Consider the following 12,579-nt stretch of genomic DNA (forward strand, 5'->3'; position numbering starts at 1 on the left):
AGTGTGCGTTTAATGAGGTCAGATACAAACTCTTATTCAAGGTACCTATTGATCTATAACATGGAATGAAATGATTCACATGTTATTTTTCCTCTAAGAACTCTACAAATAGGAAAATACAGAGTTGAAGTTGTTATATCCACAGCTCAGATATATAAGCATTAGCGCTGTGTGTATATCGTTCTGAGGCAGCAGTTCCTCAATCAAGCAATCCGTTGGAGTACTGAAAAACCTACTCTAGATTCCTCTGGAATCCTGATTCGTCAGTGCCCCATGCACTAATACTGAAAGTAAACCAACTTTTATGCAACAACGGTATGCTGGTGGAACCAGAGGAAATGCTGCTTTTCCTTAAGAACATTTTAGTTAAATTTGGACTTAACACATGAATGTTAAAATGCTGTATAAACATTTGCTTTCACACTGTAGCCATTTTTATTTGTCATTATTTTTCATGTCTCAGAAATTCAAATTCAATTGTAAACTTAAAGCCTAGTGTCAGTTTTCAATATGAAACATGACCTTAACAAAAATGAAAAAAGAAAAGCTTAATTGGTATAATTACCAGGGTTTGGCACATTTCGAATGTGAGAAAGAGATTGGAAATAGGTATTAGCAGACACTTAAGGATCAGGAATCAAAATTGGAAGGGGAAAATGATACAAGAAGAAAAAGAAGAAGAATGTTAAACTAACAAGAAGCACTCTAAGATTTTTAGGACTTGAAGTCATTACACTGATGTGTCCAGGTGAAATCATTACACTGATGAATTCAGTTCAAGGCACTTTGGCCTGCGTGTCTCACTTGTCTGCTTTTATAAATGTATTGAAATATTGTGACAACTTTTTTTCACTCCATCTTTGTTGTTTTCTCCTCCACGTGACTTACCCACTAAGAATGGATTTGCCAAGAGTAGTGTCTGAATGCCATCACGTCTGCCGATGATGCAGTTCCTATCACATGACTTCCTCAAAACTTCATGAGAATCTTTGCTTAGAAACACGGAAAAGGGGAGAACAAAGCAGGGTGTTCATCGTCTCGAGACTGGAGGGAAGGGTGAGGAGTCACAAGCCCCCACCAGCTACTCATGTGACGTTACGGCTGAAGAATGACTAAGCACTTGAACACAGCAAGATGCCTGGACATTGTGCCATGAGGGTGTTTGACTGATGCAGATTTCACACGGATGTGACAATTGAGCTGGCCTAGTTTTCTCAGCAAATGGGTGTGTTCAATTATAATGTAAAAATCCACTATAAATAAACAAATTGGTGTGAAGCACTATCTTATATCTTAGATCTTGGGAACCACTGCTTGGATCAGCTTTTTTCTTCAATCTTTTTTACTTGCTACTCTAAAATATTTTTGAGTCAGGTCTTATCTTTTGCAGCTTTTGGCTGCATCAGCAAATGTTAGATGATGAATAGAAAGACAAATAGCTCTTATTTATTCAGCAATCAAAGATGATACGCATAAGAAAGATATTAGCATCCTGAACACTGAGAGTATAGCTGTATGGAATATTTATTAGCAGCTGGGCTTGACTTAATCTGAAGATGGTCACCAAGTACAAACAGCCAGGCACCACTAGCACCAGTAAAATATAAACATCTTTCATAAACATCTGCCATAACAAAGCAAGGAAGCAAGAAAAATGTTAAGTTCACCAAAGATCACAGCATTTGAGGTACATATTTACATAAAACACTGATATATATTCATACAAAACTACAGGTGGCAAAGTTTAAGTTTCAGCGAGGGCACAAGACACCAATGAAACTGAATGTCACCCAAATCAATGGCTTAATTTTACACTATATCATCAGGTATGCTGTAGACCATGGCCCATGGTTTTACAAATTTGAGTAATTGAAAATATGACTATCCAAACAGTCACCAACGGTCACCTAAATAAACACCACTGGCTTGATGGCTCTTATGCTTAGTATATTGATCTCATTGATGAGGTCTAATATATAAGGAGCAAAACACACACGGGATGTGTAGTTATAGGAAAATACTCACCGACTGAGTGGTGTAATGACAAAGTTGATTAAGTGACTGTACAATTTGCTGAAAAAAATGACGTCTTTATTTATTAAAGTATGATGTCATAATTTGTTTCAGTTAATTAATTAATCATTAAGTCATGTTGTTTATTTCTATAGCACATTTAAAATATTTAGCACATTAAAAAAGCAAGTGTCAACCAAAGTAAAATCAAATTAGTATAATATTAAGACAGAATAAAATATAATAAAAACAACACAATTAAGAAATCTAATTGATTAAATAATACAACAGGGAGACAGCAAAACCAAGACCATCAATAACAACACAAAAACAGAACACAGGATGATGGAGACCTTATAAGGTCTCAGATGCCTTGGGGAATAAAAATGTTTTCAAATTAGATTTAGAAACGTCTGTTGTAGGGGATGACTATATAAACAATGGTAATCTATTCCACAATATCGGAGCAGCAACAGAAAAGGTCCAGCCACCGCTGAACTTCCTTTATGAGCATGGAATGGTTCAAAGCTGCTGATTAGATGAGTAAGATCTGTCTAAGATGTCTATTTAAAACACTATGATCAAAAGTAAAATAATATGTCTAAAGGCAGTGAGTAACAGAAACCACAAAGTGGAGTGAAAGGGAGTTTTTATTATTAAATTAGGACTGTAGTTTAATTCAGTGCTTTTTGTGCATCCGTAAAAAAATAATGCTATCTATCTATCTATCTATATATAGATCTATATGTCGTATAAACACACCTCCAAGATGACCACTGCCTTGCTAAAGAAGCTGAGGGTGAAGGTGATGGACTGGCCAAGCATGTCTCCAGACCTAAACCCTATTGAGCATCTGTGGGGCATCCTCAAACGGAAGGTGGATGAACACAAGGTCTCGAACATCCACCAGCTCCGTGATGTTGCCATGGAGGAGTGGAAGATGACTCCAGTGGCAACCTGTGAAGCTCTGGTGAACTCATTGCCCAAGAGGGTTAAGGCAGTGCTGGCCACACAATAATGGTGGCCACACAAAATATTGACACTTTGGGCCCAATTTGGACATTTTCACTTAGGGGTGTACTCACTTTTGTTGTCAGCGGTTACTTATGCATTATTTTTTGATGGATTCACGAAAAGCACAGAATTAAACTACAGTCCTAAATTAATAATATATATTCTTGTGTGTGTGTGTGTGTGTGTGTGTGTGTGTGTGTGTGTGTGTGTGTGTGTGTGTGTGTGTGTGTGTGTGTGTTGGGTTCTTTTCTCTTTGTGACAAACAGTTGTGTAAGGTTTTAGTCTGAATTTATATTTGTAACACTCAGTTTGTGATTTTATTTTAAATGAACTAAAAAAAAAGGCACTGAAACTTTGCCCCGCCCCATCCGATTAATCGATTAATCGGAAAAAGATAATCTGCCAAATCGATTATGAAAATAATCGTTAGTTGCAGCCCTAATAATGTCTCCTGACGATTACATGAACACGTAATCGTACAATCTGTGACAGGATTTTTATTAGGATCATCTCGTACAGTATGACAAGTAATAATCGTAAAAGACCGCTGGAATCACACAGTGTAAAACTGGCTTAACTGATAAAGTCCTGTTATTAAGGTAGGAGACAAACCATTTTAAAGCTGTGCCCTGGATGCCTACGCCACGCTTTAGACGATACAGAAGTATTCTGTGGTCAACCGTATCAAAGGCCACACTAAGATCTTGGTAAGCAGCACAGTTTCCAAAATCAGAAGTCAGCAATAAATCGTTGGCTACCTTGAGGAGGGAAGATTCTACATGTTTATATAGTATAGTGTTGGTTTAAAGGCTGACTGAAATTTTTCAAAAAATGTGGTTCCTGGTTAAGAAATTAAATTACAAGAAATCAAATGCTATATAAACATTTCCTGAAACAGAATACCTCACCAGATCAACAATTAGATATTTTTCTTTGTTAAATAGTAACACATTTGTAATCCATTTATTATTAGTCTCGTGAAGCATCTTCATAGAAGTCAGCAGAAAAAGAAATAAGATTCTCTTTAAACACAGTAGCAATCACAACATATTTACATATGTGCCAGAACATGTTATGACTCATTTCATAATAATTCATATAATTTAAATCGATGATTGGTTATAAAACTACAAAGTACCACAATACATTTAGGAATGTGTTATATACATGTGCTGTGTATACAGTCACCGGAGCCACCAATGATCTATAATACTTCCTTCAAAGATTTATTTTATCCACATTTAACTCTTTACCAGAGGCCAAAAAATTATTTTTGAATTATTGTGGAGAGGTGTGAATTGCTTGCGCAGCATGGAGCTCACACCACACCACTTTGTCATTGCCGAGATCACCAGCAGCTAAACACAGATTCACGAAACTCTACACGCAGAAACCCAACAGTGTCCTAATCTTATAACAGACATGAGGCAATAAAACAATTCATTTGAATAAACTGATTGAAAATCTGATACTTTGATTTCCATTCTGCCACCAAAATTTAACGGCAGTGCACTACAAGAAAGGGTTAAAGATAAGACACGTATATCAGGATGAGATTTTTTTTTTTCTTCCAATTTTGTGAGTAAAACAGCAAATGGGAATCACTGAAGGTAGAAAATAAAGTTGTGAGTGAGGAACAGAAGAAACATTGGCGTGCACACACTATAGGATTGGTCCGAGGACTCATTCCAGCTGATCGATGGCTGCAATAATGATTTAGGAGGCTAAATCAGATTTAGGAGGTGGGGAAGCTCTTTGATGGCTTAATTTAGCTAACTACAATTGACTGTCCAGATCTTAGCTTTTTAGTATTTGTGTGTTCCTTGTTTGTCGCTTTTGGAGGAAAATAATCTAAAATAATTCCTGATTCTTTTGCTCCTGTCTATAAATTTGCAAAACAAACGATTTTTGTACACAGCTGTTCATAAGTGTCACCATTATTATCATTGTCAATTCTCCCCTGGATATTGCGTTGCTTCAGACGTCAGGTAACATAGAACGACCTACAAAAATGGCTGCCGACTACAACTCCCAGACCACAGAGTGGCCTACAGTCACGGCTGCTGAGGCAAACAGCACCTGACAGCCATCACATACTCTCTCATGTTCACATTCACCTCTATTGTGATTGCACACACCTGCACTCAATTCCATGCACGCTGTATTTAAGGCCTCTCTTCGTACCAGTTAACTGCAAAGTATATATGCTTATCACCCGGTACCTGTCTATACCAAGCCTTATGTTTGCCTGCTATTGTGTTTATGGTTATGACTCCATTTCTGGTTCCTGGTTTATGTCTTTATCGTTTGTAACTCTGACTTCTGCCAATTTCTTAACCTTGATTCTGCTCTACATTTTGAATTTGTTTGCATGTGTAAAACTAAAGAAACTTAACCTGCAACTATCACCATCTCTGACACGTGACAATTATACCATGATTTGGACCTGCACACAGAAGAGGTTTATGCATTTCACAATTGTATCCATCCATCCATCTATCTTCTATACCACTTTATCCTTTTCAGGGTCACAGGGAAACCTGGAGCCTGGATCCCAGGGAGCATCGGGCACAAGGCGGGGTACACCCTGGACAGGGTGCCAATCACACACCCATTCACACACTACGAACACTTTTGGACATGCCAATCAGCCTACCATGCATGTCTTTGGCCTGGGGGAGGAAACCAGAATACCCGGAGGAAACCCACGCAGTACAGGGAGAACAGGAAAACTCCGCACACACAGGGCCACGGTGGGAATCGAACCCCCGACCCTGGAGCTGTGAGGCAAACGTGCTAACCACTAAGCCAATAAGAGACCAAGAAAAAGTGTTGAACAAATCAAAACTATTTTATATTTAACAGAATTAACAATATTATGGATGAAGCTTTTCACCCTCTTATTTCTCACTCTTATTTTCTTTACCAGCTTCATGAGGAGCTTCACCTAGAAGTTAACAAATAGGGATTTTAAATGAAATCTAATTATTTGGATTTATTTTTTAAACTTCTCATTTTAAGTAAAATCTACTTGTTAAACAAATACATTAAGAAGGAAATTGATACATGACTACAGTGTGCCTAAACTTGTATCTGGTAATGTAGATTTCCATCAGATTATATATCTTACATAAACTAAAGCTGGGGGAGCTCTGCAATCCTTGAGCCTTCCCTTAGTTTAACCCCTGGTTAAATAACAATATTATGGTGAGATGTTCGAGATTATTCCAATTTAGGAAGGAACAATGTGACCTGTAGTGAGAGATAGATAATGCACCAATGTGACCCGGGCTTCATTTCCAGCAACTGAGAAGCCTCCATTCACTACTTCTGCATACACTGCTTCTGCTTGTCCTTGACTAACAAGATAAAGAACGCTGTCTCCAACCCACAAGATTTCCCATATCTCATGGGACAGCCCCTTTCATCTTTCCCAACTACTATCCTGAACAACAACATATCTACAAAAAGAACTATTACATAAACGTAATCTTGAGGAAACACAGATGGTTTTCAAGAACAAAACACAGTTGGTCTAGCCTAGTTCTCTAAAATGAAATGTATGCTTGAGAGAAGACACAACGAATGGGCCTCGTTTATGAATCTTTCAGTAAAGTTGTGTGTAAATGTTTTCAAAGGCCACACCAAACCAATGCCAATCACCCATAAAGTCACAGGAGTGTTCAAGGTACTGATTTACATTTGACAACACCCACAAATCTCTGTAAAAGCCAAGGTTCAGTGAGCTGAAAGTACAAAATGACAACTAAATGGTGAGAAGAAAGCATCTCCTCAGTGCTGCATATGCTAAATCTTCCAGTGATGCAGCACACACACTGCAGCACACTGGTTATCATAGAAACACACTATCTCTTCCTTCTGTTACAGAACACTATCACTTTTGTCATAATTAAATAGCTAGTCTTTTTTTTTTCATTTATGGATTTCTTTTGGATTGTGTACTTTTAAGTCATTATGAAATTTATATCATCTTTATATGAAATTGAGGTTAACATTAGTGACTCTTTATGCATAAATTTACTCAGGACACAAGCTTGATAAATCAAGTCCAGTGACTTCATACTTCCTCAAGTAAAAAATTACCATTCCCATTCTGAGGAACATTCAAATCAGTCTTCAGTGCTCAATCAGCTTTCCGTTACCATAAAAAGCAAAGTGATGAAACAAAAAGAGTCAACTTACTGAAGGCCGCCACTGCCAGGATGAGCGTCACAACAATAGAGAGCCATGATACCCATAATGCCTTCTTCCTATAACTCTGAGCTTCATGGGGCTTTAGACGCATGCTGCTCTCCAATAAACCTGTAACAAAAGGTGAAAAAAATCCATTAAATATAACCTGCCTTTTTTTTTTTCCACAACAGAAGTAAAGGGCTTATTCTAAATCCCCTGGCCCATGATTGAGCCAAGAAAGTCTACACTACTCAATGAAGGATGTGAAGAGTAAACTCAGAGGTGAAGAACATGGCAGGAGCAAAATGGATCTGTTAAATCAGCTGAAACGTGCGGTTGGGTACAAAATTTAGGGCTTCTTGATTTGTGTTTGTGCCTAAAACAGAAATTTGTTCTGTTGCAAAGCACTACTGTTTGGGGATCCCCCTTGGTAGCAGCTTTTTTCCTATATTTACAGTAGTTTACTTTGTTACCCTTAGGATCAGATGAGCTGAACACTGACAAAATGAGATGGACTTCTCATCTTGTATGAACACAAAAGTACCTAATGCACATAAAGTGTAACAATGGAAAAGTTGTTTTGTAGAAATTTAATATATCTAATACAGTTCCACTTTTACGGGTAATTTTACCAGACCAGAACAGAAAGGTTAAAAAAAAACTGTGACTTACAGCAAAAGCAACAACCCAGGCATATAGAAGAACGTTCCATCTGTAGCAAAGTCCAAGTCAGTCGATCATAGGAAGGTATGTCTAGAGATGAGAATTCCAAGTCTACGTCCAAGTCAATTAATGCATTTTAAAATTCCACACAAAACTAACGAATGCCACTTTTTTGAGGCAATCTGCAATTTCCAAATGATGCCCAAAATGCCAAACAATCTACTCTGTTTCTCCATACAGACGTTAACGAAGGGATGTGATCCAATAAACTGTGGAGCAATGAAACCACAGAAAACAAGCTACACATTGCCCACTATCTATGCAAAGCCTCTTCTTTGTCCCAGCAGCAGACTTGTTAATGGATGTTTGGGTAGCTGTATATTTCTCCTCCCTAGCTGCATTAAATATGTAGTGGTCACATGCTTAAGGGGGCTTGGGATTAGTATGACACCATAGTGCTGGCACTTTTTTAATGAATGAAATGGAAAAAGAAAACTCAGGAATGTGATCCCTCCCCTTCTCTTATTACCCCCGTCTTCCTTCCCCATCTCACATGATCTAACTCGCCTGGAACACAAGCACATACTTATTCTTCCGCAACAAGTCAAAAGTCAAGGCTAACATATAGGTGTCTAAAGCAACATAAGATTATAGTTTAATTGGTGAAAATCCATTACTAATCCTGACAAGGTAAATTGAAACACTCCTATACAAAATATTAACTGGCAAACTCTTAAAGACAAAGCTATAAATCTGAGATCATTTTCTCACTTAAGGTTTATTCGAATCTGGGACCATGAAGAAGTGTGAAAGCTGTTTTTGAACCTGGGAACAGTCTTCAAAGTTTTCTGCTTGTATTTCCTTTGCTTGTATTTCCTTTGCTTGTAGTTGTAAGTCACTTTGGATAAAAGCGTCTGCTAAATGTAAATGGGACGTGTTGGTTTAACTTGCCACATTACTTCCTGTGTCAAGAATGCATTCAAACACAGGGGCCACAACTCATAAACACTCTGAAATATATATATATATATATATATATATATATATATATATATATATATATATATATATATATATATATATATATATACACTGTATCTCACAAAAGTGAGTACACCCCTCACAGTTTTGTAAATATTTGATTATATCTTTTCATGTGACAACACTGAAGAAATGACACTTTGCTACAATGTAAAGTAGTGAGTGTACAGCTTGTTTAACAGTGTAAATTTGCTGTCCCCTCAAAATAACTCAACACACAGCCATTAATGTCTAAACCGCTGGAAACAAAAGTGAGTACACCCCTAAGTGAAAATGTCCAAATTGGGCCCAATTAGCCATTTTCCCTCCCCGGTGTCATGTGACCTGTTACAAGGTCTCAGGTGTGAATGGGGAGCAGGTGTGTTAAATTTGGCAGCATTTGGCATCATTGCTGCAGAGGTTGAAGGGGTGGGGGGTCAGCCTGTCAGTGCTCAGACTATACACAACACACTGCGTCAAATTGGTCTGCATGGCTGTCGTTCTAGAAGGAAGCCTCTTCTAAAGATGATGCACAAGAAAGCCCGCAAAGTTTGCTGAAGACAAGCAGACTATGGACATGGATTACTGGAACCATGTCCTGTGGTCTGATGAGACCAAGATAAACTTATTTGGTTCAGATGGTGTCAAGCGTGTGTGGCGGCAAACAGGTAAGGAGAACAAAGACAAATGTGTCTTGCCTAGTCACGCATGGTGGTAGTAGTGTCATGGTCTGGGACTGCATGAGTGCTGCCAGCACTGGGGAGCTACAGTTCATTGAGGGAACCATGAATGCCAACATGTACTGTGACATACTGAAGCAGAGCATGATCAGTATGCAGTATTCCTGCATGATAACGACCCAAACACACCTCTAAGACGACCACTGCTGAGGGTGAAGGTGATGGACTAAACCCTATTGAGCATCTGTGGGGCATCCTCAAACAGGAGGTGGAGGAGCACAAGGTCTCTAACATCCACCAGCTCCGTGATGTCGTCATGGAGGAGTGGAAGAGGGCTCCAGTGGCAACCTGTGAAGCTCTGGTAAACTCCATGCCCAAGAGGGTTAAGGCAGTGCTGGAAAATAATGGTGGCCACAAAAAATAGACAATTTGGGCCCAATTGGGACATTTTCACTTAGGGGTGTACTCAATTTTGTTTCCAGCGGTTTAGACATTAATGGCTGTGTGTTGAGTTTTTTTTTAAGGGGACAGCAAATTTACACTGTTACACAAGCTGTACATTCACTACTTTACATTGTAGCAAAGTGTCATTTCTTCGGTGTTGTCACATGAAAAGATATAATCAAATATTTACAAAACTGTGAGGGGTGTACTCACTTTTGTGAGATACTGTATATATATATATATATATAATATATATATGAGAGTAGCTTCAGCTTCAACTCAAAGGCCTCAAAGTTGATCAGTGTCAAGCTAAAGTAAAAAAAAAAAAAAAATTTTAATAAACACCTTAGCAGTATTGGAATGCATGTGATTCAGTGAGACAGACAAGACTCAACAGAAGGAATGATGCATCACTACTATGTATCAATAACAGTATCAGCAATAAAATACATGTCCATAGGATGTAATAACTTTTGTGGTGTGACTGCTTGCACAAAGAATATCGCCAAAGGACCAAATGAAAAGAATAATACACAATAAACAGATGAATCTCCTGCCATTTTACAATCCTGTGTGTGCACGAATATGATGTATGGAACTGCACAATGAAACTACAGTTAGGAAGGAATTCTTCATCGTGAATGCAAACCTGAGATAATGAGCCCAGAATCGTTTCTGGGTGCAGACTTATGTATTTGGACCTAGTGTGAAACCACTTTGAGAGTTATCTCCCTACTCCCTAGATCTGCTTGTTAGTCAGGTAGAAGCTCAAATCATTCACATGACTTAATTCACCTCAAAATTATCCTAAGCTTGATATGGTTTGACATTGAAGAAAAGAAAACTAAACAAAACAGATTCCAGATTGCTGATGCATTCATTTTCCACAGTTGTACAAACAAGTTTATCTCCATTTCAGAAAATGTCAGAACAGTACAGTTTTGTTATACGTCTTATTTGCAATTACATCTGCTTAACATTGTTTCTCAAACAAGATTTCACTCCTGCCTGTACCAGCCACTCTTCTGAAATGCACGAACAACAGGGCTCGCAGTCATGTTACCATTCTGACGCCTCTAACCATGTAGCCCAGACATCAGCAGCAAATGAAAAACCTTTATAAATTATTCATTGGCACAAATTGATTGCTTGGGGTGATTTCATGTGCCACAGAGCAACACTGTAGCACAGTGCTCATGGTCATGGAATACTAATGTAGGCTGTGGAGGATGATGAGATGGTCATTTAGTGGTGGTGATCAGGAATCCCGATTTCTGCCTGCATAAGTAAGTGACTCTATCTGCATAAGCTGTATGTTAAGATAGCAAAGATGGTTAAAGATCAGTCCAGTGATTCTGATGAGTTTGGGTCATAAAAAGGAAATGAATCCAATGTTCTCAGTAAATGACATCTTGGATATGTCAGTCGTGGTCGTTACCTTATTCTCAGTACACCGCATTATTCTATTTAAATGGCTTTCTACCACAAATGGCTTTCTACCAGTTCATATGCCAGAGCTCCTGCTGTGTCCTACTCTCATCTTCCTGTTATCTTCTCCTTGGCTGGCTCAGACTGACTCTAATGCCTACAGAGCCATGCTAATGAGACAGCAATGCCATTAAAATATAAGGCCTTGGAGAGCAGGCTCTGTCATACAGTTCCTTTGATGTTACATTCACAGACTCTAAATTATATTAGCTAGGACAAATCAAGTAGCTCGAGGCAGGATAAACAGAATGTTGCCAGACGCACTCATAAGCAGAGCATGGCCTTGAGTATGAATGAGAGAGCTGACCGTCATGGACTGTGACTCAGATGAAATGAATACTGTATGAATTTGCTCTGGTAACTGTGCATTGTGATTACATGCGAGTATTTGTATTGTAATACCAAAAGTTTGTGGACACCTGACCATCAAACCCAAATGTGCCTGTTGAACATCACATTCCAGATTTAGTTCCTTTTTCGCGGTTATAATAATCTCCACTCTTCTGGGAAGGCTTTCCACTAGATTTTGGAGCGTGGCTGTGGGGATTTTTGTTCATTCAGCTACAAGAGCGTTAGTGAGGTCAGGCACTGATGTTCGGTGAGGAGGTCTGGGGTGCAGTCAGTGTTCCAGTTCATCCCAAAGATGTTCAGTGGGGTTGAGGTCAGGGCTCTGTGCAGGACAATTCAGTTCTTCTATTCCAACTTTGGCAAACCATGTCTTCATTGTGCTCGCTTTGGACATTGTCATACTAGAATAGGTTTGGGCCTCAGTTCCAGTGAAGGGAAATTGTAAAGCTACAGAATACAAAGACATTCTATGCAATTGTGTGCTTCCAAATTTGTGACAACAGTTTGGGGAAAGAACACATATGGGTGTGATGATGAGGTGTCCACAAACTTTGGCCATATAGTGTATATTAGTGAAAAATAACTAAATTAAAAGTGATTCCAATATGCTTAAGAAAGTTGAAGGGTTAAATTTGGGTTATCGTTGCCTGAAATGACATTTAGTACCAGAGATTTTTGGATACGGGTCGTTCCTTGTATGTGGTTTAGACTGCTT

At 38.5% G+C, this 12,579-nt stretch overlaps 1 protein-coding gene across 2 annotated transcripts in view; it reads right to left on the reverse strand.

The window, feature by feature from the left end:
- The window catches only part of tmem163a (transmembrane protein 163a), a 60,933-nt gene that overhangs the window by 46,449 nt on the left and 1,905 nt on the right, over positions 1-12,579 (reverse strand). The window contains exons 1-2 of one of the 2 annotated variants that reach the window (XM_047156181.2): positions 7,894-8,344; positions 7,231-7,350 (exon numbers count right to left, since the gene is read on the reverse strand). In XM_047156181.2, the coding sequence (XP_047012137.1) occupies positions 7,231-7,350; positions 7,894-7,933 (160 nt within the window). In that variant the 5' untranslated portion in view covers positions 7,934-8,344. Of the gene's footprint in view, positions 1-7,230; positions 7,351-7,893; positions 8,345-12,579 lie in introns of those variants that run through there. The other variant, XM_017469193.3, reaches the window with a different exon arrangement.

This window comes from Ictalurus punctatus, chromosome 6, assembly GCF_001660625.3.
Source record: "Ictalurus punctatus breed USDA103 chromosome 6, Coco_2.0, whole genome shotgun sequence".
NCBI classification, from domain to species: domain Eukaryota; kingdom Metazoa; phylum Chordata; class Actinopteri; order Siluriformes; family Ictaluridae; genus Ictalurus; species Ictalurus punctatus.